General features: G+C 50.3%; 1 protein-coding gene and 1 long non-coding RNA gene across 2 annotated transcripts; both read left to right on the top strand.

The window, feature by feature from the left end:
* The first annotated feature begins 19689 nt into the window (after nucleotides 1–19689).
* On the top strand, nucleotides 19690–21154 carry GPR61 (G protein-coupled receptor 61). Its single transcript, XM_057749283.1, has one exon. The coding sequence runs from the start codon at nucleotides 19705–19707 to the stop codon at nucleotides 21058–21060; it is 1356 nt and encodes a 451-aa protein (XP_057605266.1). The 5' UTR covers nucleotides 19690–19704; the 3' UTR covers nucleotides 21061–21154.
* Nucleotides 21155–21260: 106 nt separating this feature from the next.
* On the top strand, nucleotides 21261–25529 carry LOC130860714 (uncharacterized). Its single transcript, XR_009055516.1, has 3 exons — nucleotides 21261–21305; nucleotides 21977–22054; nucleotides 25394–25529. It is a non-coding gene; the product is annotated as an uncharacterized LOC130860714 (long non-coding RNA).
* Nucleotides 25530–25531: the final 2 nt, after the last annotated feature.

Genomic DNA, 25531 nt, shown 5'->3' on the forward strand with positions numbered 1-25531 from the left:
ACGAAGTGGAGTGTAGCGCTGCTGCCGGGGCTCCCGGGGCTCCCCGGGCTCCCCAGCTGCCTCTCCCCAGGGATCTGTGCACTGTGCAGGGGTCGGCAGCGCCTGGGCCCTGTAGTCGGGGCTCTTCCTCCCTCTTTTCGTCTCCCCAGCCCTTTGTCTTCTGCTACTTGTTTCCTGGCTGGTAACTAAAGGTCCCTGAGAACCCCCACAGCTCTGGGGGCGGGAGCCCTCTCCACTGTGCAAGCAGTGGGCTGCTGATTAGTGCAGGGAATAAATAACAGCAAGCTAATTATCTCCTGATTGCGGCTTGCCTCACTAACAAGGCCGGGCTGGAGTGGTGATGCGGCAGTTGATGCTATTCCAAGCATGCTTCTGGGTTCGGGGAAATTTCCATGCCTTTCCAGTCTGGAGACACTTTCCCTTCCCAGATGTTCTGGAGTTCTAAGTGGAGATGTTCTCACTCCTGCTTCACCTTGGAATTGAGCGACTCACCCCAGACAGACTGTTTGTGTCAGACCCTGGTGGGTGATGGGAGCTGGCTTCTTGAAGGAGGGAAAGACTTTCAGGGAGGCTTGGGGGTTGGCCAAGGTCATGGAGAGATGTGTCCTCAGGGACCACGCTCTCCAGCACTTAGTATCCTAATTACATCTGCTTCTTCAACTGCTTGAACTGAGCGCTTCCCATCAGACCTGCGGCAAAGTAGAAAAGTGCTAAGAGCACTGTTCTGGGGTCTCGTCCTAGGCCTGATTACCTCTGTGACCTTGGACGTGCTCCTTAATCACTCAGGTCCTCAATTCTCTCTCTATGAAATAACAGTTAGGCATATTTCTATGAAATGAAGGCTAGGCAAACCTTGAGGCTTTGCCCAACTCTAGAAATATGACTTTGTGACTCTACTTGGAAATTTAGACTGTGATATTGAGAAAGCTTCCAAGGCCTCTCATGCCCACATCTCCAGCCTGAATTTTCCTTTCCCCCATATTATTGCATTGTTCCCACCTTCCCCACCCACTTGATCTGATTTCTCTAACTCTCTTGGTCTTGAAAACTTGTCTTGCCTGGAGAGAGGAAGGCAAGGAACACCCTCTTCAGGAAGATGTAAGTTTCTAGCAGTCTGAACTGCGCTGACATGGATGTAGAGGTGACCAGGAACTGCTGCTGACCTCCTGTGTCAGAGGAAGAAGTCAACTTGTCCCCCAAGTCTTTTGGACCACCCTCAGACTTCAGGCCCTGTCACCACCACCACACCAACCACAGAGTTCACTTGTGGGAAATTGAAGGGCTGTCCCCTTTTACCGGGGAGACCGGCTTCTACAGGGTGAGCAAGTCTCTTGCCAGAGGTCAGGTGTTAAGCAAACTAGGTGTTTTCATCTGATGAAGATGAATCCATGAACCAGCAAATGTGGGCCACAGTCCCCTTGGGATAGAAAGTGGGTCTAGTTTCATGCTTGGGCTAAGGAGGAAAATGTTACTTTTAACTTGATCTGATCTGATGGGAAGAACCCTCAGGTAGGGATCAGAAGATGGTCACATTCAACATAATGATTTATCACTTCTAAAGGGTAAACTTGGGCAATTCACTTACTTTCTGTATTAGTTAGGGTGAGCTAACTGACGTGGCTAATATCCCCCAAGTCTCAGTGGCTCACCACAATACAAGTCGACATCACCTTCACATAGGAGTTTAATGCAGATATTCAGCTGAAGGCCTTCCACAGGGTGATACAGGGACCTAGAACTGCCCATCTTGTGGCTCTGCTAACTGCTACAGGCTTTGGACTCCTCTGCTGGATCCTGTGTATTCAGTCAGCAGATGGGGACTGCAGACGGGGAGCCTGCAGAGTTGTGTCAAAGGTTTTAAGGGTCTAGAAGTAGTATTCATCACTTCTGCCCACATTCTGCGGGCCAGAACTCAGTCATATGACCACAACTGATTGCAGGGGAGGCTGGGAAATGTAGTCAAGCTTCCACCCAGGAGGTAAAAGGAAATGGTTTGGTAAACAACTATTCTCTGACATACCTTCTTTGAAAAGTTGTTCCTGAAATTATCAGTAGGGCAAAGGATCTCTACTTTGTCATCTTTACAAAGTTAGAATGAATATAAAATAAGAAAACAGATTATGCGAGAGCTTTAAAAATGTAGAATGAAGAACACACATATAATCTGTTTTTCAGATTAATCTAGAAATAACTTCATAAATACTGGCTCTATTACTCTGTCAGAAACATTAAAGATGCTCTGCTATTAGAACAGGTATCTTTAGGTTATACGGTGTGTCTGAATGACCGTGTAATTGATTTCAATATGTGACAAAGAGAAACTTCAATGAATCCAATCCTTTAAAAAAATTATAGAATGTGCCCTTCCTCTCTTCTTTGCCTTTGATATAGATGGAGGATTCAGCCAGCATAGCTGGTGTGGTCAGTGAGACTGGGGTCAAAATTTGGCCAGTGCAACCAGCATGTTTGGTAAGCCTGGGGCAGAGAAGATGGCCTGTATGGTTAGGATATTGATTGCAAGTAGAGGACTTGAGAAAATAGATAATATATTGAAGATAATGGGAGTCATATTTCTCATGGTTAGTGAAAGGAGTTACATTTATGGAAAGGAAATAAACCATCAGAATTGGGGTAATTAGTTTGAATCCAAGTTTTAAACAGATAAATAGATGTAGGTGTGTGAGTGTGTGCATGTGTACATATATGTTTCTAGCTCCATCTGTTGAGAGGTCCTATAGGCAATGATACCCAAATAGCAGTGAACACACCAATCACTCAGATCTTTGTTTCTAAATATTATTTTCCACTAAAAAGAACCAGGACTGATCAGCGTAGAAATTACTAGATGAACCTAGAGCATCTTGTGCTAGAAAGTAAGGAAGTGCTCAAAGAATGATGGGAACAAAAGGGTACATAATCCAGATTGAAGTGATACCTGCAGGCCAAGTCTGGGACAATTTAGGCATCAAAGTAAATACTTTTAATATTAGTATCCAGTATAATAACCCACTGAATAAAACAGGAATGGTTGAGTTATTACAGATATAAATAAATACGTGGTGAGAAGGGAAGGCACTACCTTACATTAGAATGCCAATTGATAAATACAGAAAAGAGATGAAATTAGAAAATTACCATTTGGCAACCATCATAGTAATAAATGACTTAGGCAAGAATCATCAATGGGTGCTACATCCTGTGGGTGCAAATTTGGTCAGGAACCCAATAGTTATATGGTTTCAATGTATCTCCTCACAAGTCCTGATTAATTGATAAGCATTCAATACTTATAATTGAATTTACGGTGGAGAAACTTGGCTAACATAATCTTAACCAACTGATAAAAGTTAACATCCCTGAAACGGGACAAATCAACATTGTGTGTCTCTTTGGAGATGAACTGAGAACACAGCATCATTTCTCTAGCATTCCTGACAAAAATGCATAACCTGAATCCACTCATAAGGCAACATCAGCCAAACCCAAACTGCGGGACATTTTACTAAATAACTGGACTGTAGCCTTCAAAAATACCATGATCACCAGCCTCAGATAATAGTATGCGTCTCCTAAGAGTGCCACGTGGCTTAAATAGTAATGTATGTGACAGTCTTTCATCAATTTATATTTACTAATATAAATCATTAGTAGTATCTTTCTCCCAGAAAACTACAGCTGATGAATGCAAAATTGTCCCTTCAGTCCTGACATTTCTCTCAGTTCTTCAACCAGTTACCATCGCAACGTTGTTATTCTGAGAGAGAGTACTCCCTTCATGGGCTGAGAACTGCGGAGGCCCAGCACCCAGGAAGGCGGACAGTTGATGGCAAAGTCGCGGACTGCCGTGGTGAGTGCGCCTGTGTCCCTGTGTGCGCAGGCGCATGCGTGCGCTCGCATCCTGCATGCTTCAATTCTGGGCGCTTTCTCTGTGAGCGGAGGGACCCTGTGGGGACTCATGAATGCTGTTATAGATTCATAAACATCTGCTGGTGGGGCCTGGGTAATCCCTTCTAGAAGGAAAGGCCCTTTGCTTCTGTCATTCCCGACTAAAGTACTTGTGTGCACAGTGTGGAGATAAAAACCACTCTCTGGCAACTTAGCAATCAGGGTCCTAATGCCGCACATCATAGAGGCGCTGACAGACAGCAGTGTGGGGTAAAGAAAATCATCATTCCTGTTGTGTACATTTTCCGAAGCCTCTCACAGACATCCGCCCCCCCCCCCCACCTCCGTGAGCCTTAAAGCTACAGCAACCTGTGTAGCAAATACTGCTCTCTGCACCTTGTCACAGATCAGGAAAGTCTAAAAACGATCAGAGAGACCAGGTCTCGCCCCAGTCCACGAGGCTAACAAAGGGCACCCATGTGGCACCCATGTGACACCCAGCCAGGACTCCGCTCATCGCGGACACTCTGACGGGAGGTGGCTCAGCGTTGGTGGCTCTCTAGCTCTCTTCCCAGCCTCAGGGAGGCTGATTCCTGTGCCCTTGGCTTCTCGGAGCTCTTCTGCCACAAGATCCCCACCCGAAGCAGCCTGTGCTAGGGTTCCCCCTCCAGGCTGTCTGGCCACCACCCCTTCCCCCTACATTCTGGCTGGAACCACAGGGGTTCAGCATCTCAGCCCCTGCTGCTTAAGGCTGTCACTCCCTGTTCTGGAGTCAAAGGAGAAGACAATGAGAATGAGACCATCCCTCCGATGGCCCCAGGAAGCTGGCCCCAGGAACTCATCTGTGTGCCCATTCTGATTCTGAGGCCAGTTGCTGTGTCATCTTCAAGTCCATGTAGACATTTCTTTCCTCACAACGCCAGCAGAAGGAGCAACACAATTTCTTCCAGTGTGCTCTATCCCTGTGAGTCAGGCTAGAGGAAGTTCAGCAAAGCCAGGTTATCACCAGACTCCCTCTGCCCTCAGCACCTCTCGGACCCAGACAGACAGATGGATCAACATCAGACACAACAGAGCCCAGCTGGTCTCTGCTTGATCAGATCCCTTGGTTGCAGCTGCTCCCAACCTGACGGAGGCTCATGGGAGAAGGGGCTGCTTTTGGCAGCAGTGATGACCAACCTGCATTCCGCCTGCTGAGAGGCCTGAGAAAGAGGGTGCACTCTGGGTCTGTTAGGGATTGGTTGGTTGGATTTGTCAGGACGTGTTGGATGGGTCAAGGGTGATAAACGAGACCTTGATCAGCGGCTTTTGGAACGTAGAGCCAAGGCCCTGTAGTGGAACAGCACCAACACTGATCACCTGGGAGTTGGCAAACCCAGTCTCAAATCTGCTCTAACAAGCTGACTGTCCTCGAGCAGATTGCTTCTGCTCAGTTTCTTCTTCCATAACGTGAGGAATACATTTTAAGGGCCCTCTGTCCTTTGTGCCCTTACTAGTTACCAGTCTGCTGGCTCTTTGGGGCTGGAGCCCAGCTTAGAAGTAACTCAAGCCTGTAGTTCAGGCCTTCTGACTCCCAGGCTCAATTCGCTGCTGATTCTGGAAACAGAGGCTAGGGTGAGACGTTTGGGGAGCAGAGGGCGTGGCACATCCTGGCCTCTGTTCAGCCCCATAGGGGAACTGCCCAGGACACCAGTAGCTGGACCCATGGCGGTGCTGGGGTGGGGTGGCATGGAGGCAGGATGGAAGGGAGCCCAGAATTTCCCGCAACTCTACTGGTGGCCTGAGGACATGTGACTGAGAGTCCCCAGGGCTGCTTTAGAACTCACACAGAACAAACAGGAAAGGAACAGAGAGAACTGAAGTGAAGCACTGATGGTAGTTGGCCAGGCATAGAGAGCTTAAGGCATGTTAGGGTTTGCTTTCTCTCTCTGTAAGCTGAGAGGTGTGGCTTGGGGTATTTCGGAGGCCTGGACACTTCCTAACCCCATATGAAAAAGCCAGCTCATTAAATGAAGCTGAACTCCCCTCTGAGAGTGGGCCTCCTGGGGTTAGGCCTTGTGTGGGCAGTTTTCCTCCTGTCTTAAGTCCCGCCCAGCTGACCTGCCTCCCTCCCTCCTACTACCACCTGCCATTCCCCAAGCTTCCGAGATCCCCTCCCATCTCCCCACCCCACAGGAAACCAAACCCGGCTAAGCCCAGGGGCACAGAGAGGTAGGCCCAGGGCCAGCAGAAACAGCTGCCTTAGGTGTCATCTTGCTGTGGGGGTGGGGAGGAGCTGCACTTTTAAGGTCTCTTCTGAGACCAGCATGGGTAACCTGAACCTCTTTCTTGCCCTTCTAATCCTCTGAGAGAGAAGACTCAGAGGGTCCCCACAGGCCAGATCAGGGTCAGGTCAGTCTGTATCTCCAGCCTCCGGGCTGGAAGGAGCTGAACTTTGTGTGTGAATTCCAAAGAGCTCGGCTCACAGGCAGGCAGCCCCAGAGAGAAACACAGCCCAGAGCTCGGAAGGAGGCAGCCACCAGGCGCTTCCCCCACAGACAGATGGGGTATTGATCCTGCTGGCATGCCCCCTCCCTCTCTCCACTTCATGGCACAGCTAATGGCCTGGAAAAAACTGGCCAGCTGTTCCCCAGCTGTGACATAATGAGCTCAGGGACGATCAATGCCCGTTCCGGTCTCTAATTAGGCCGGGGAGCTGGCTGGGGTGAGAGTGTGGCCTGTTTCCTGAGGGCACCACTTCCACTCCAGTCCCCAGCTGCTGTCTGCTGGCGGCCACCTGGGCCCATACATCTGTGCCCTGGAGGAGGCAGCAGGGCCATCGAGCGGCGCTGGGGAGTCTTCGGACCCAGAGCTCCTTCTCTAGCGGCGGAAGTAGGGACTCCATAGCCATGTTAGTGGGGTGGATAGGCCGGTGGGGAGGACCTGGCCTACACACGACGCTCCAGACCCCCAGCTTCCTGTTACATCCTGTTTCTGCCTGGGTCTGCCACTCTGTACAATGGCCGTCAATCCCAACCCTCCAACTCCCCGCCCTGGAGACCCTGCGTAGGACCCTCCCCACCACTTGTCCTGGATACCCAAGGCTGGGGCTCCAAGGAAGAAGCTGGTAGCAGTTTGGCTCCTAGCCCAGCCTCCTTCTGCTATTTATACCCTCAGTCCAGGGAGGGATGGATCAGATTCTCAGTGTACTTACTGCAGAGGAGGAAGTGAGGGTGGAGAGAGAGATGGGAAACGAAAGGTGTATGCTGAGGCAAAGAAACAGAGAGGTAGGGGAGCAGAGGCCCAGGGCAAAGAGGCTCTGAGACTTGGAGAGTTCTGAGAACAGGCTAGGGAGAGCAGATAAGACAGATCAAAGGAGGGAAGGCAAATAAGAGACAGAAAAGTGAGAAATGGGGCCATCAGGGAAGAAAGAGAAGATGGGATACAAGAAGCAGGACACATCCTGTGCTGGATAGAGTCAGGCCTCAGGTCCCGGATCGGATACCCCATCAGGAAGCTGAAGTGCTGGGCAGAGTGTGCCCAGGGGCCTGGTGTGAAATGACAGGAGTCAGGAGACACTGTCTGGGGACAAAGAGGCACAGGGAACAGGGCTGGTCCAGAGTGATAGTGGGTAAGTGGGGAGTCTAGAAATGGGAAGGTAAAGCAGGGACCCTCCCCTAGATTCAAGGCTGAGAGGTCTGTTTCTGGGGATGAGGGTATGGGCTGGAAGCAGGAGTCAGAGCAATGTGGGGAGAAGGGGAGGAGGTGACTGTTGTGGGGTTTGGAGTGAAAAGGTTAAGCGAAGGGGTCTAAGCTTTCTGCAGCCTCTGTTTTGGAACTGTCCAATCTGGCCCTGTGGCTTTTTGGGTAGCCTGAGCCTGGGAGGGGGCACTGTTCAGCCAGCCTCCAGCCCTCCTACCATTCACACAGTCACACAGAAACCAATCAGATGGAGCCCAAACCAATCTTTCTGGAGCCCAGCTGACCCCGGTCATCCCTTCCTGGGTCCCTTCCAGTCCTAGGACTGAATCTCTTTCTGTGGTTCCCAGAGGAATGGCCTGGCTTGTGGAGAGCAGAAGTGCCCACTGCTCTTTCCTGCACGCACCCCCTTTCCCCCAGGCCCTGAATCTCTGGAGCTGCCAGGGCCCTGGAGAGAGAAGCCACTTGAGGACAACAGCTGTGACTCAGACTCAAAATCTAGAGCTGCAAAGGACCTTAGAGAACATCTACAGGTCTAGTCCAAACCTCATTTGGAGCTTGGGCTCAGAGAAACGAGGAGAGTAGTCCCAAGTGCACTGCTCACTTATGCAGGTGCAGTCTCTGGACTCTGAGTTCAGTGTTCCTTCCAGAATGCCAGCCTGCCCATCTCTTCCTACTCATCTCCTAGGAGTAAGAGGGATTTTCTCTTGGAAGCCTTGGCCCTCTTGCCTGGCCCTCCAAGCCATGACTGTGGGAGGTCAAAAAGGTGAAAACTTGAGGCCCACAGGACAGCAAGTCCCCCAGGAGGAATAAAGCCCGGTGAGCGTTTGGAACTGAGAAGCCTCTACCTGGAAACTGCCGTTGACACTTTGCAGCTCTGTGAACAACACTGTCCCCTTGTGGCTGCTGACTGTCAGGGTGGCCTAGAGGCCTTGAAATGCAGCAATTGGTGTCTTCTCTCCTGCCCAGGTCCTCATCATTCAGGGTCTCCTGCCCCCAGGGCTGATTTAGACCCTCCGGGCCTACCCTTCCAGGCTAGGCCATTGCAGAGACCAAGCTTTCACACACCATTCTCCAACAGAGTCCTCAGGTAGGTGGTCGAGGGCTGACCATCGGGCCCACTTCCATCCCAAGGGGCCACTCACAGGCCATCTCTCAATCCCTAAGGAGCCCTGGGTCTGGGAGTCTGGCCCTTCCTTGGACGTAGGGGCATGAGTGTTGAATGGGGGAGGGGGGTCCTGTTTTTAGGTGGGTCAGGAATGCAGGGAGAAGACTTTGAAGGAAAGAAAACTGTCTGGGAAAGAAGCCACAGGGCCCGTATCCCTGTGCCCAGCTGTGCCCAGCCTGGAGAAGGAAGGAAGGGTCAAGTTATCCCAGGGCTCAGCTGGGCTGGTGGGGCCGAGTACACATCACTTAGGGGGAGCTGTCCCAGAGATGTAGAGCAGGGGCGCCCCCTAGAGTCGGAGACCAGGCACTGCTGGTACCCCAAGTTGGGGAAACCCAGCTCAGCTCTTTGTTCTTAGGTCAGAGCCAAGGAACTGGCAGTGAGCTGGGCAGCTGGGAAGCCCACACTGGAATGAGCAGCTGGGTGGTTCAGTGTGCCCTGTCCCTGAAGATCAGGCTGGGCAGCTTCTTATGACACCATGAATCTAGAAGGGAGAATTTCCAGGCACTCAAGTTACCATTCCACCCTTCGTCTCCCCCACAGAATGCATATGCAGGTCACGTGTGAGAGGCCCACCTGGGATGCATGGCTACCATTTGGTCTCTCTGCCACTTCATCTCTAACTGCCCCGTTCCTCTGAGTTCACTGTTGTATGTTCACAGGCACTATCTCTTTGATAACCTATGTGTTTTTTCTCCTCTCTCTAGGCCTGAATGATAAGGAAAAATCCCAGCCTTGAGTTCAACCCCTCACTCTGGAACTTGTGGGTTCAGTAAATGCTTATCAACAGACTCACTAAAAGACCAGAAATGGGCACATTTGTGGCCCTATGTTTCCCTGCTCAAAACATTTTTCTGTGGTAATTTTTTTCAGTCTGGCTTACCAGGCCTTCACAGCCCAGCCAATCTACTTCTCTATTCTCACTCCTTCCCTACACATGGGTTATTTTTCAGTCAAATTGGGCAACATATCATGCCCTGATATTCTATAAACCTGCCTGTCTCCATGTTTTTGCTAGACCTGCTCCTTCTACCTGAGCTACTCCCCTCCTCTCCTCTTTCAACTGCTCACAGTTTAAATTCTACCCCTCCTTTAAGATCCATGCCACTTCCTTCAGGAAGCCTTCCCAGATTTCCTGAGGGAGTGGTTCACTTTTTCCTTTGAATCTACACAGCACTTTGACTCTCCTTTGCAGGTTATAACCTGCTTCATCTCCATTCTAGATTGTAAGCACCAAGAGGGCAATGTTTGTACTTGTTTCACCTTTTTTCTTACTCCCTAAACAGAGCTTTGCATATAGTAGTTGCCCAGTAAACATTTCTTGACATGTGACATGAAGTGACATGAAGCCTGCAGTTTGGGCTGCTGGGAGCTGCAGGAGGTGGGAATAGGATGCTCTGAGGCTTCAGGTGACGATAGCAGTGTGCTCAAAATTGGGAGGCAAGGACTCTACAGGGAGGTGAGTGGGGAGTCTGGGCCTTCTTAGACCCTTGCCTGAGGAGGAGTAGCACTTTACTGAAGAAAACAGGCAGGTGGGAGGGCCTTGGAGATGTGGTGGGTTGAGGAAAGGGGCCTGATACTGGGGAAACTTCAGGTTTGCCCCAGTGCCAGGTATGACAGACCCCCAACTATCCTTGGTGACAGGCAAAAAAAAAGGGGTGTGGGTAGAAATCTGAAGGCTTAGATTCTGGTCACTTCTCCTTCGCCCTCTAGGTGTATAGCCTTGGGCAAGTTACTTCCTGTCTCTGGGCCTAATCATCTGTAAAATAGTTATCTGACCTCCTATGACCCTTGCAGCTCTGCTATTCTGACTCCAGGTGGAGGTTCTGAAGTAGAGGGGTAATGATTTATGGGGATTTGTACCTGACCTGCCTCAGGCCTGAGCACCAGGAATGACTCCATCTAGGTCCTGGACCAGAGAAGGTGACAGAGTCCAAAGCCATGAAGAAGGAGGCATGTGACCTGAGTCAGCTGTGGCCTGACTCAGAGGATGTGGAGGTGGGCAGCAGGGAGAGACCACACTCCCAACTCAGGGTAAGTAAAGTGTCTGGTTATCAGGCTCCAGGGAAGAGTTTTCAGGGACTCCCACTTTCCTTCACTGTGCTACCCTGTCCTCTTCCTTGTCCCATCCCTAGATTCAGTAAATAGAGATCTGGGATTTAAATCCCAGCTGCTTAGCTGTGTGGCTCTGAGAAAATCACTTAAACTCTCTGAGCCTCAGTTTCCACATGTGTAAATGGGGTTATTGAAACTAACTCAGGGGACTTCCCTGGTGATCCAGTGGTTAAGAATCTGCCTTTCAATGCAGGGGGTGCGGTTGGATCTCTGGTCAGGGAACTAAGATTCCCACGTGCCACGGGGCAACTAAGCCTGCATGCTGCAACTACAAGCCACAACTAGAGAGCCTACGTGCCGCAACTACAGAGCCCACATGCTCTGGAGCCCGTGCAGCCACAACTAGAGACGCCTGCGCGCTGCCACAAAGAGCCCTCACACCGCACTGAAAGATCCCGCATGCCACCACGAAGATCCCACGTGCTGCAACTAAGACATGATGCAGCCAAAAATAAAATAAACAAATAATATTTTTTAAAAAAGAAACTAATTCAAAGAATTGTTGTGAAATTTCTCCTGTGAAAGTGCCTAGTTCTGGGGCTACTGCTACATCTCCCTCCCTCTGGAGTCTGGAAAAGGACAACTGATACAGATCGGCCCTCAAGCCGCAGGGCAAATGGTTAATGGTGCTTTGCAGGTACACCAGGGATGGGGTGGGGCATGTGGAGGGGCAGGCCAATGCTGAGGAGGTTGGATGGGAGGAAGAAGAAGAGGAGTATTGCCCAAGCAGCCCCTGATGCTAGTGAGGAAAAGTCACTCTCCCCGGAGACCTATTTATTGTGCAATTATCAAAGGCCCAGCAGCTTTATGGGAATTTTTCTTTAGGGGTCTAGCACTGAGCCCCAGCTGGTGGGTGGAGGTATAGGCAGCATGGGGAAGGCTCCCCGGTCTCATGGCAGGCCTGGCCTGCACATGCACTGTGGGTGTTCCTGTCACTCTTTTGAGCCCGGTTCATCCAAGGCCCCCAGTTTCTAATCTGGTTGGGAAGGATTTATTTTTGGGTCCCTGTAACCTAGCAATGGGCTCACATGACCAGTGGCAGCTGCAGGCTGAATATACTGTCGGATCTTGGCTCCTGGCAGGGGGTGTAGGCCAGACTGTGGGGGAATAAAGGGAATGGAAAGGCTTTCACCTCTGCTTTCCTCCGACTCCCTCCTCAGCCCCTCAGCTTGGCCATAGATGGTGGGCAGGGGGCTGGCTGCCTGGGGAGCAGGCATGGCTGGTGCTGGCACAGGGCCTCTGGACAGCCGGGAGCTGAGCTGCGGTGGGGAGGTCCCAGCTGTGAGCCTGTTCTCCACGTGGGGAGGGTTGGGTGTTCATGTGGATGGTGGTGGGTGCAGGGAGGGCGCCAGGTTGGCATCCTGGGGGGCGAGGCCAGCCTTTGTCGTGGGATCTCAGGGACACCCCTGATCAATGCTGGAATCCCAACATCAAGCTTCTTCCCTTTGTTCCCTATTAAATTGTTCATATTCCTGGGAGAGAGAACACATTAAGCTGCTATCGGTGTAAATGTATTTATCAGCCTCTTTCCTGAGAGCAGGTTTTGACAGATGCAGAGAGAGCAGAAGAGGAGGGCAGTGGGTGCCACTAAGCAGGCGAGGGGCTACAGGGAGGCAGCTGTGGGCACATAAAGAGCGCTCAAGAGACCACTGAATACATGGATGGACGAATGAAAGATAAACTTGGTCCACTTCTAGGTCTCATCTTGAGGGGGCAGGAAAGAATGGAAGGGGGTAGACATAGCCCGGTCAAGAGGTGCTGGTGGGCAAGGATGGGGCAGGGCTGCACCAAGGAGGAAGTCTGGGATGGAGAAATCAGACCTCAGCACCAAGGGCCCCACCACAATCCTGAGAAGAGGGGTAGCCCTGCCTCCAACCTGTAATAGGAGCCCACTCCTGGGTATGCATGCAGCATGGCGGGCCATGGATCTCTGATGTGCTTCTCCACCTTGGCCTCCCCACCCCTTCCATTGTGCTAAGCTCTAAAAGGAGGGATTGGCAGGGTAGGGTGGGGAGAAGTAATGTCAATAGCTACTCCAAACCCTGATTGAGTTCATTTAATGAGGTACTGCATAAACAGTGCCTCCCCAGATTGGGCCCTCAAGAACTATATCATCATCATCGTTGTTATTATTATTATTGTGATTTATCAGCTGCCTCCAGGCCAGGATAGGCAGTTTTTCTTCCCCTTCCTCCTCTCCTGAGCCAAGATGACTTCCAGCAACTGAGAAGATGCTCCAGGATCCATTGCCTCCTTGCAACCATCATTCCCAAAGGCTCTCTGGGAGGGGCCTCAGGACCTGGAGACTTTGCACGCTGGCCACCACACCAATGGTCTGACCAGCCAGGGTAATGTACTAGCTCCCCCAAGCCTGAGAAGCAGGCTATGTATTTCAGGTTTCTATCCTTATTAGATAAGCTAGGAATTAAAGAATTTTGTCCATTTTATAGATAGAAAGATTGAGGCACAGATGGCCAACTCACAGGCTAAGGTCTTACTATCAACCAATAGAGTAAAGCCCAGTTAGAACAAAGGATTCCTGACCAATCCAGTGCTCTTTCTTTTTTCTTCTTTTTTTGGCCACACTGCGCAGCTTGCAGGATCTTATTTCCCCGACCAGGGATCGTACCTGGGCCCTCGCCATGAGAGTGCCGAGTCCTAACCACTGGACTGCCAGGGAATTCCCTCCAGTGCTCTTTCTATCATCCTGTTCTGATGAGCCCGCGTTCTCTCTGTTCTTTGGGAATCCTTGGAAGGGGGCCATGTCAGTCTGAGCTGGGCCCCTGCAGGAATGATGTGGGTGCTGCTCAGGGAGAGGCTCTACCTGATCCCAGAGGGTTTGACTAATGCCAGGATGATCTTGCCAACAGGATAGCACAAGCTTTGATAAAAATCACTTTGCTGTCTTCGGGTTCTAATTTGACATTTTAATTAGATTTGCCTGTACTCAGGTATATCTAATTTTGTTTTAGGCTGTTTCCTGGAAGGTAGTGGCCATTTCTCTGGAATTGGCTTTAGGGCCTCAGCCCAGAGTTTCATGTCAGGCCTCCAGAGAAGCCATGGGGGCAGGGGGGAAGGAGTAAATGTTTTGGCTTCAAACAAATCCGGGTTCAAATACTGGCTCTGGTATTTGCTAGCTATGTGACCTGGGCAAAGTCACTTCACCCTGGTACCCTTTTCCTCATCTGTAAAATACAGCGAATAATGGCTGCCTCATAGAACTGGTATGAGGATTGAAGGTCTTGTATGTAAAGGGGCTGGCACTCGTAAGAGCTCAAGAAAGGGTGGCTGGGGGACTTTCCTGGTGGTCCAGCGATTAAGAATCCACCCGCCAAAAAAAAAAAAAAAAGTCTACCTGCCAATACAGGGGACGCAGTTTCGATCCCTGGTCTGGCAAGATCCCACATGCCACAGGGCAGCTAAGCCTGTGCACCACAACTACTGAAAACCACATGCTCTAGATTCTGAGCGCTGCAACTACTAAGCCCACGCACTGCAACTAGTTAAGCCCGCGTGCCTAGAGCCCGTGCTCTGCAACAAGAGAAGCCACCGCAATGAGAGGCCCGCACCACGATGAAGAGTAGACCCCGCTTGCGGCAACTAGAGAAAGCCCGTGCGCAGCAACAAAGACCAAGCACAGTAAAAAAAAAAAAAAAAAAAAAATTAATTAATTAATTAATTAATTAAAAAAAAAGAAAGGGTGGCTGCTGGGATAGTGGAGATACAGTGTCAGGTCTGGGCTGGTCGTGGCCTCTTTGTTGTTGACCTGGGGCCTGGAGCAGCCACCTTGCCCCATCTGAGTTCTCTGGGTAATTCATTGTTCTTATGGCTTTTGCCATTGGGTCTGGTAAACAATTCCAGAATTCCCTTCCTTCCCTTTTAGAGACAAAGAAGTTCCTGTATAGGTGAGTCTCAGGGAAGAGGGCTCTGGAGTAGGTAGATATCATGCCTGAATTCCTTGTCTAGGCTCATGGCTCTGCCATACTGGCTTTGGGCAATCTCTTCACCTCTCTGGGCCTCAGAAATAAGGATGCCTTGGCCTGTAGGATGTCTTACAACTCTACAATGTTAGGATCCTATCCTTGGGTGTCAGTCCTAATCCTGGGAGAACTGTTTTCTTCATAGTTGGTGGGAAGCCATGCCTCTTCATCTCACCTCCAAAGGCTCATCACTTGGCCTTGGACCTTCTGCTGATAATGTCCCCCAGCTCTGTTCGGTCCCATAGATCCAGACCAATCAGAGCCTTTCTGAGTAGCCGCCTCCCACTCTGCCTTCAGGGAGCAGGGCTGTGCTGGTACCACAGGGTGGCTTATGAGGATGTTCAATCTCCCACCTCCACCAGCTCCCACAGCCCAACACCACATAAATATACAATCTAAGAAGACAATAGGAATGCACTTTTTGAGGGGCAAGTGCAGGGTTAGGACAAGGCCCTTAGCTCCCCTTCAAACCCTATGCCACTCCTAAACCTGTCCTCTCTATACATGCGGCACTTCCAAAGGAGCCAAACTTTGGGCCATGCCCTAAAGCCGCGGTCCCTGTCAGACCTGACCCTGGGGCCCTGAGTCTGCACTAACTGGCCTGCTACAAAAGCATATTGGTTCTGATGTCACAGAACCATGCAATGGCAGGGCTGTCAGGAAACTCAGGGATCATCTGTCCTATATTCCCTTTGAGTAAACAAGAAACCAAGGCCAGAAATGGCAAGTGACTGGCCCAAGGTCACACAGTTAGTAACTGCCAGAGCCAGGCCTTAAACCTGGATTTTCTGACTCTTGAGTGCTTTTTTTAAGTCATCAGGCTGGCCAGGAGGGTCTCCCCTGCCTGCCATCACCTGGTCCCACTAGGCTTTTGAGTTACTACTTCAGCAGCCTGAGAGGAATGGGAGGGGCTGGGCCCACTCCTGGGCGCCTTGCCTGGGGGCACTGGTGCCTGGCTCCTGGCTCCAGAAGTGGCTCCAGGGGGATGGGTGGGAAGCAGGAGGCCATTAGGACCCAGAAGCTCTCAGAGCATCCTGCTCTGCCGGCTGCCTCTCACTGATCACTGCAGTGGTTCAGGCTTCAGCAGCCTTGGAGAAGCATCAGCTGAGAGGAGCTATCACATGGGAGCCGGGAACTGCTTAGCAAAGGTAGGAGTTGCCGACTAGGCCAGGAATGGGGGCCAGAGCCAGGCCTGGTGGTGAATGCTGAGGTACCCTACAGAAGGGTATAGCTCACCCTATCTTATGGTGGGCAGTTTTGCCAGGGGATGGGCCCCCAGGTAACCCAAAGGCAATATTGGGGTGTGGGCATCTCTGAAGCCTAGAGATGGGGGTTGATCTCCTGCCAGCAGGAGTACCCACATCCTGCAGGCAGACAGGGTTCCCCATCTATCTTGCTCCATGTCATAGAAATGGGTCCCCTACATCCTAAGAATGGGTCCTTTGGCATCCAGGCCAATGGGCAACTCTGTGTCCTGGGTGTGGGCAACTCTGCTGGAGAGAGGTGCTGGAGCCCCTGAAAATCTTCCCTGGCTTAGGAGGGGGACACTCGTGTCTGAAGGAAGGCCAGGCTTGGGTCCTTGGGATGGAAGCTCTGTATCTAAGAAACAGGTGCACGTGAACACCTCTATGGCCTTGGGCTGGGCACTTATATACATCTTGCATCCTGAGACAAGGCTATTTGTAACTTGACCATGCCCCTGCTAGAGGCCTAGACCTCAGCCTCTAGGGTGGCAAAGCCTTCCAGGTACTGAGAGGTCCTGGAGGTGAGGAGAGGGTTGCTGGAAGGGAGCAGGGGGAGGAAAAGATCATCCGAGAAGGCCCTATGATATGAACTAGGAGTGGAGTGAGGCTCCCTGGGCTTTCCCTGTGAAACCGTTACCCCACATCCCTCCCAGCCTTTACCCTGGATCATTCGCGAGGAAGTGCTGGGGAGCAGGTATATTGGCTCTTCTGTTAGGAGGTAAATGGGAATCGTGGAATTTAGGAATCAGTGCGGAGATACCGGCAAGGCTGAGGGGGCTGTGAAAAAGAGAAATGTCCAATGCCTTCTTGCCTAGGGCTCCATCATGGCTGCACAGCACCCCTCCAACTCCACGTGGAAACCATGTCTGCTTCCTGCAGTCTGGGACCCTGGGTGAGCCCTGCTGGCAGACTCTTGATGTCCGTACAGACATGGTGGGCATTGACTCCTTTAGCTCCCAAGGCTTCAGAGTCACGTCTTCTGGGCCCCACTCCCAGGAAGAAGGGATGAGGGCGTCATGGCATAAAGAGTAAGGGGCAAGGTTGCCTCCCCTGGTGTTTCTTCCCGCATTCATTTTTTTCTGGCAGATTGTCTTATGAGAAGTATCTCCACTTCTGAGCCCTCTCTTCACCTTCTCTGCAGACCCTGCATCTATGTGAAATGAGCTGTCTGTTATCCCTGGGGAGAGGCACATCTCTAGGTAGTTGGCCAAAGTTAGGGCTGCCTCAAGTCCAGGAGCCCGAGTTACTTTTTCCAGAAGAGAGGCCCCTGGCTGGCACACAGCTGATGGACTGAGAGTTCTTGGAGGATGTCCTAGGGGGCAGGGATTCAACAGATCAATAAGAGTTTGATTCAGGTCATAAAATTGTATTGAGCACCTATAGCATTAATGGCATGCTAGAAGTTAAATTAGCGCAAGGTTGGTGGTAATGCCAAAAACCAAGGGTGATTGTAAGGCTGTAGCTATGGAGGGGCAAGGGGACCCATCTGCCCCAAGTGGACCTCTTTATCGCAGTCAGAGAAATGATGGGCTTTTAACTGAGCAGCCACTAGGCCCTCCGTAGCCCAGGAACTCACTGAGCCATCAAATGTTATCATATACGGGAAACTTGGAGGTCGTCCAGTCCAACCCTCCAATTTTACAGATGAGGAAACTGACCCAGGAAACTTCTGACTTGTCTGCAGAAAGCCCATCAGGCTTTGCATGTCCATAGTTTGCCTCTAATTCTGATACCTTAGTACATTATGCTGAGGGAATCTGGACTGCAAGAATGGCATATGGAAATCAAAAAAATGAAAATTATAGCTGACCTTTGAACAATGTGAGGGTTAGCGGCGCTGACCCTTTGAGCAGTGGAAGATCCAGGTATAATCTATAGTTGGCCTTCCTTCTCGCAATTCTTCCGAATCCGCAGTTCCGCATCTGCAGATTCAACCAACCGCTGATGGGATCCTGTAGTACTGTAGTATTTACTATTGAAAAAAAAATAGGCACGTAAGTGGACTCCTGCAATGCAAACTTATGTTGTTCAAGGGTCAACTGTACACTGGACAACGTACTTCAATTCTGTGCAAACTCAGCATGCATAATGAGACACATGAAACAGCTGTGAGCAGGAGAAATGAGAGACGCTGAACCCCCAGACTTCTTCCAGTTTTCCTCTCTGCTTTATGCTCACCCACCTCCACCCCCCCATACCTCTTACACAGATGCCTACTCCTCCCCCTTTCTCTGGGACTGTGGTAACAGTCCAGGAACAGAAGGGTTTTAGCCAGGGGTCCTGTGATGGTCAGCACCAATGACCCGAGATCCGGGGCCCTGGGGAGTCGGAGGTTAGGAGCAGATCCTCTCCCACCTGTGGGGGTACATTGACCTTGGGAAGTTAATGAGTGGTTGGAGAAGGGCAGCTTTCATATGATTTATGCCCTTCTGGCTTTAGGAGCAGTGGAGGCCGGATGAACTGACCTCGCAGTTTCCTTCCAGCTGGGATGTTTTCTTTTCACTGGTCCTTCTCAACACTCCCAAAGTGGCAGTTCTTTTGTCTTGGGGGTGGTGATGTCAGAGCAAACTAAAGCATAGTCCTTCCCCTTTTCAGGTGATCTCTTTCCAGTGGTAGTCCCTGTACAGTGAGAGACATTTTTAGAGACGACTCAAATTCAACAACTATTTACTGAGTGCCTATTATGTTGCAGCCACTGTGGAGGGCACCATCAAGCGCATCACGGCACCATGGGCTGGACAACTGGCCCTGGAGCCAGGCCTCCCGGATGCGTACCTGGACCTTGCCACTTACTAGCTGTGTGACCTTTGGTGAGTTACTTTGTCTTTGTAGGCCCCAGTTTTAGTGATGGCGATAAGAATAGTATCTACCTCATAGGGTTGCGTAAGGATTAAAATAAGTTAATATACGTAGAGTGTTTAGAACAGGGCCTGGCATGCTGAAAGCACCATGTATATGTTACTGCTTATTAGTAGTACTTTTATTAATAAATCCTGCAGCATCTGGCAAACACAATTGTGAAACAGGTATTATTCCTTTCATTTTACAGATGCCTTTATGAGGAAACTGAAGTTCAGAAGAGTTGCAGAGTTAGTAGTTCCCAGACCTGGGACTGGAAACCAGATCTTGTGCTCCTTCTTCTCCCCAGCTGGCTCCTGCCATTCTGAGGAGATAAGAAATCAGGAAATTTACATAAACAACCTTAAAACTGGGGCATTATCCTGGAGCTCAGCAGGACCCTGGGAAAGGCAGAGAGAGATTTAGAGTCTCTGGATAACAGTCCTTGGAAGGGGAGAAGGGTGTGGAGAAGAGAGGAAAGGAAGTGGAAAAGGAGCTGGAGACGACTCAGAAGATGGAGTGTTGAGTGGGTGAGGCTCTCGCGTCTCTCACCCTCCTGCTTCTTTGCAGTTACCAAGGTGGACCCAGAGCTGCCTCCTGAGCCCTGTCATTGGCCTTGAAGCCTGGCAATAAGAGCCTGCCTGAGAGACTCCAGCAGAAGGCGCTCTCTCCCCAACTGACCTCCCCGCCCCAACAAAATTGGGAAGCCTGGGCCTGGGCTTGCCAACCCAGGGTCACTGGACTAGGATGGGGGATGGGCCTGTGACAGGAGGTGCCCTGGGTGTCCTCTTTCGGCCCCATGGAGTCCTCGCCCATTCCCCCATCCTCAGGGAACTCTTCCACTCTGGGGAGGGTCCCTCAAACCCCAGGTCCCTCTACTGCCAGTGGGGTCCCGGAGGTGGGGCTGCGGGACGTGGCTTCAGAATCTGTGGCCCTTTTCTTTATGCTCCTGCTGGACTTGACCGCTGTGGCTGGCAATGCTGCTGTGATGGCCGTTATCGCCAAGACACCCGCCCTTCGAAAATTTGTCTTTGTCTTCCACCTCTGCCTGGTGGACCTGCTGGCTGCCCTGACCCTCATGCCCCTGGCCATGCTCTCCAGCTCCGCCCTCTTTGACCATGACCTCTTTGGGGAGGTTGCCTGCCGCCTCTACTTGTTCCTGAGCGTATGCTTTGTTAGCCTGGCCATTCTCTCGGTGTCGGCCATCAACGTGGAGCGCTACTATTATGTGGTCCACCCCATGCGCTACGAGGTGCGCATGACGCTGGGGCTGGTGGCCTCTGTCCTGGTGGGTGTGTGGGTAAAGGCCTTGGCCATGGCTTCTGTGCCAGTGTTGGGAAGGGTCTCCTTGGAGGAGGGAGCTCCCAGCGTCCCCCTAGGCTGCTCACTCCAATGGAGCCACAGTGCCTACTGCCAGCTTTTTGTGGTGGTCTTTGCTGTCCTTTACTTCTTGTTGCCCCTGCTCCTCATCCTAGTGGTCTACTGCAGCATGTTCCGGGTGGCCCGAGTGGCTGCCATGCAGCACGGACCGCTGCCCACGTGGATGGAGACCCCCCGGCAACGCTCCGAGTCTCTCAGCAGCCGCTCCACTATGGTCACCAGCTCGGGGGCCCCCCAGACCACCCCGCACCGGACGTTTGGGGGAGGGAAGGCAGCAGTGGTCCTCCTGGCCGTGGGGGGACAGTTCCTGCTCTGTTGGTTGCCCTACTTTTCTTTTCACCTCTACATCGCCCTGAGTGCTCAGCCCATTTCGATGGGGCAGGTGGAGAATGTGGTGACCTGGATTGGCTACTTCTGCTTCACTTCCAACCCTTTCTTCTATGGATGTCTCAATCGGCAGATCCGGGGGGAGCTCAGCAAGCAGTTTGTCTGCTTCTTCAAGCAGGCTCCAGAGGAGGAGCTGAGGCTGCCTAGCCGGGAGGGCTCCATTGAGGAGAACTTCCTGCAGTTTCTTCAGGGCACTGGCTGTCCGACGGAGTCCTGGGTTTCCCGACCTGTACCCAGCCCCAAGCAGGAGGCACCTGCTGTTGACTTTCGAATCCCAGGCCAGATAGCTGAGGAGACCTCTGAGTTCCTGGAGCAACAACTCACCAGCGACATCATCATGTCGGACAGCTACCTCCGTCCTGCCCCCTCACCACGGCTGGAGTCATGATGGGCGGCTGGACACTTGGAGATAGGGCTGGGGCCGTTATGAATGCAAGGAACTCCTTGTGGGATCACCTTTTCCCAGCTAGCTGGGGCTGGGGTCTCTGCACACAGCTTTTGCTTAGTGTTTTCTGAGTCAGGAACAGAGCCAACTGGATGGATATGTGGCAAAAGCCTTGGACACGGCTATGATCCTTGACTACTGGGGGAGGGAACCTGCTGAGATGGTGACGGGAGTAAAGGGTCAAGAAGGTGAGATGATGCCTTTCAACCAATGAACTTTCCATGCCTCAGGAAGCAGGGAAACTCTATGGGTAGGAGTTGGAAGATATAGGGCAACAGACCAGGCTTGGAGTTATTCTGGGGACCCTTTAGGATCTTTTATTTTTCAGTGTAATTGTCCAGGGTAGAAACTGCACCCAAGCAAGGTTAGAAAATGACCCATGTCTTCTCATTTCCTTTCTAAGTTTAAAAAGAACTAAATTACAGCCAACGGTTTCCGTTCGAGTTGATAGATCTTTTTCTAGTTTTAAACCTGAGGTTTCCTTAAAGTGAGAGGACCAGCTGGGTATTATTCCTTTCTTGAATTTGGTCAGAGCAAGGGGAAATAGCAATCAGGGCACACGGAGTAGAAGACGGGAAAGCTGACTGTAGCTCTCTCTCCCACCTTCCAGGAACAGCCGTTCTGCTGTGTTTTTCTGTTTCTCTCTTGGACATGGGAGATCAAGTTTGGGACTTGATCTTAGCAGAGGCAAGAATAAAGCAGGATGGTTCTTTCTCCTTGTCTTTAGGATGAAGAAGTGGAAAGATTTGGGGTTGGATGGCTGAAGGTGGGGGTTAGCAATTGAATCGCTAAGGTGGTTGGATACAGAGAGGCCTGTAATAACCCTGACCAATAATACTGCAAATCTTTTTTTTTCCAGAACTGGCCTCCCTGATCTCTCTCCTCATGGCAGTGACCCATCGCCAGCCCCCTGGACAATCGGGTACAAGAGACTAAGGTTGGGAATGGGAAAGGTGGGGTTTCCATGGTTCATTAAATGCCTCCCTACTCCCATTCGTCGCTCTCAAAATTAGCTTCAGTGACAAAGACTTAAATCTCTCTCCTATTTGCAGCCCTGGGTTGGGGAGGGGGTACAGGAGCTGGGCTCAACTGTTCACTGATTGAGACTGTAGGAACTGTGTTGGGTGGTATTGGTGGTGGTATATTCAAGGGAGGCGGAATAATTGCAAACTGGACAGGACACCCATCTGAGACTACCTGTCCATCCACTTCCCTCAGTTAAATCAGGTAATATTAAAGAGTCGAGGCAGCACCAGATGGTGGTGTGATCTGTATTTGAACAAATTCCTGGCTTACTGAGCATCAAAGGGAAAGATGGGTTGGTGGGAGAGGGATAGCTTCCCCTCCAAACAGTTAATAAATAATCTTTATTATAAAAAGTTATGCTGATATCAACATTGACTCCTTCAGTTCAACTCAGTGCATAATAGTTGAATACTCCATTCTCTGGGACTCACACAGAGGATTTAGAGTCACTGCCTTCAAGGAGTTCACAGTCTAATTTGATCAGGTACCTTGTATTTTGACAGAGCATTTTACATGTGGTAAAGCACCATGGAATGTGTTAGAGAAATGTATTGAGGAATATGTTCATGGTTCTAACTTCTGAGAGTTCAGCCCATTACAGAAAGATGCCTACATGGAGGCTTCCTGCAGATTCCAAAGTGTGGGGGTTGTAGATGAAACTCTAGTTGAAGAAAATAATTTATTAAATGAAACTGGCCATCTTTTCCTCCTTAAATCTAGGAAATTTTCCAGGTTTCTGTCTTCCTACTGCTAGACTTACTCTTGTCCAGTGCCTATTACATTGAGGAAATCCCTTAGGTAATATATACACCAAGGAGAGTCTTTTGTGATTGAAAAGCATGTTCTCCTCCTCTCTCTCCTCCCTTTTAACATAGATTCATAAGGGAGGAATCTCATTCCTAGATAGGGGGAAAACTTCCAAACATCAGCGATGAGCTAGTAGACCCTAAGCATTGCCAGCAGATGGCAGTGTGAGTCCAGTGGAAATAGGAAAGAGGCTTATAGGTGGGGAGGGGGAGGGGGGCATTAAACATTGCCTGGCAGCCATTTTGTTAATTTATTTTGCCTTTTCCTTTGACTTTGCTCTCCAACCCTTCTTTCACATACATCAAAGGAGAAAATCTTAAGTGCAAGAATATGGCTAATTCAGGCTGAAATTTCCTGACACTGTGATCTCACTGGTGTTTATTACAGAATTTGACATATACTGGTTCATTTGCCATTTATTTTTCCCTGAGTGGCCCATGAAGGAAATAAAAATTTCTCTACTATGCGCAGAACTTTCCCAACAATTTATCATGACCACCTTCCAGGGGTTTTCTAGTCACCAGGATCACTTGGTAAAGTTCCATATGTAATTCTTAGCTGTGAAAGCCGTTCCTGGACAAAATCTGACCTCTAAATCCACCGAAGAAATCAACAGGTTGAGAAAGCCGTGTTCTCAAGTTATTTTTTTCCTGCACCCTGATGGTGTTAGGGTAACTCTTAATCCTAGGTGAAAAACCTTCTGTTGTCAGGTCTCCCAGGTAACATCTTATAGTAGCATTGTAGAAAAGGAGTGCATTTGGAGTTAGATCTACTTACTGTGTGAACTTGGGAAAGATGCTTAATTTCTCTGAGCCTATTTCCTCATCTGTAAAAATGGGGATAATATTACCTACCTCACAGGGTTGTTGTGAGGAATAAAAGAGAGGACACATGGAAGCACCTAGCCATACCTGGCAAATAGGTACTCAATAAATATTGGTTTTTCCTCCCTTTCCTCTTGCCCTTTTCCCCCATAAGTATTGACTACGAGAAAGCAGTCCCTTTTATTCTTTTTTTAATAAATTTATTTATTTATTTATTTATTTATTTAATTAATTGGCTGTGTTGGGTCTTCGTTGCTGCACACGGGCTTTCTCTAGTCGTGGCGAGCGGGGGCTACTCCTTATTGTGGTGCGTGGGCTTGTCATTGCGCTGGCCTCTCTTGTTACAGAGCACAGGCTCTAGGCGCATGGACTTCAGTAGTTTGTGGCTCACCAGCTCTATAGCGCAGACTCAACAGTTGTGGTGCACGGGCTTAGTTGCTCGGAGGCATGTGGTATCTTCCTGGGGCAGGGATCAAACCCCTGTCCCCTGCATTGGCAGGCAGATTCTTACCCACTGCGCCACCTAGGAAGTCCAGTCCTTTTTATTCTAACAGTCACTTGGAAAAGAGTAGGAGACTTTGAACTTTTAAGAACTGGCATTGATAAATTATGGTGGATGAGGTTGTTTAAGGTGGCTCTCAAGAAATCCCTCTAATGATCATCAATCAACACATAGACCTTTCTGTTGGGACCTTATATTCTAAGATTTAGGTTCTGTTAGGGTAATAATATTAAATCATAGGGAAAGGTTCTGGGGGCTACAAGAGTACCCCTCCCTAGGATATATGTTGAGAATGTTTGTGGGGCTATTTGGAAGTAAAGGTAATTTAGGACTACTTTCACCGTAGTATCCAGGATTATGAGTAAAAAGGCTATCAGTTTGGGGGCTTCCATAGGGGATTTATCAATTTTCAGGTGATGCTACAGCTGAAAGGCAAATTTTACTAGAACTTCCCTTTTCGTGTGATACCACAACAAGAAATTTTAATAGGAGATTCACAAGGATGCACTGGTTTGTTCTAGGGTGTGGAACTTTGGTTGACGGTAGAAGTCGTAAGCCCTTAACGCAGGACGATATGTGAGCGCTAAAACTGGCTTATGTTGGGGAAAGGCAGCACGGAAATTTTATGGAGAAACTACACTCTTACCTTTCAAGTAACTTAAGATCTGTTAGCGATTCCGAGTGACCCTTTACCAACACAGTGGCTGCGCAACTCTCAAGCCCACTGGATACATTTTGAGAGCAGGAGGCGGTGGGCCAAGAGGAGAGGGCAGAAAAGGATCGATAAAGTCCCAGGCGTGGTCGGTCTTACTTATTTCAGATGTGGAGCGTGGCCGGGGCCCAGGCTCTGTACTTCTCATCCTACAGATCTGGCTGAAACGACGCCTGCAGAGAAAGCGTCCTACGCTTGGGCATGGGCCCCAGAGCTCCACAGCCAGAGTTCAGCTGGGTTTTTTGGCCAGTGAGAAATTCCCAGCAGAAATTCCCGAGCGGTCTGCGGGCTTTTATTTGGGAATTCCCATTCCCCACGCCAATCTGAAGCCGGCTGTGTGAACTCGGGAGGGTGCCTTGAGCCAGAGAAACCAGTCACTGATTTTTCTACACTTATCCAAAAAAGGCAGCCGAAAAGGTGAAAGGGGACTAACATCGAGCGGCGCCCAGCGAGCTCGACAGGGCGGCCCTACACCACGCAACTGCTACTCGGCCTCCCAGTCCGTCTCCGTACTTCCGCTTTCGGTTGCGCCTCCTTTACCCC

Source organism: Hippopotamus amphibius, chromosome 1, assembly GCF_030028045.1.
Source record: "Hippopotamus amphibius kiboko isolate mHipAmp2 chromosome 1, mHipAmp2.hap2, whole genome shotgun sequence".
NCBI lineage: Eukaryota > Metazoa > Chordata > Mammalia > Artiodactyla > Hippopotamidae > Hippopotamus > Hippopotamus amphibius.

What these genes read in the sequence shown, in the direction of transcription:
- GPR61 (XM_057749283.1), top strand. Translation starts at nt 19,705, where the DNA reads ATGGAGTCCTCGCCCATTCCCCCATCCTCAGGGAACTCTTCCACTCTG.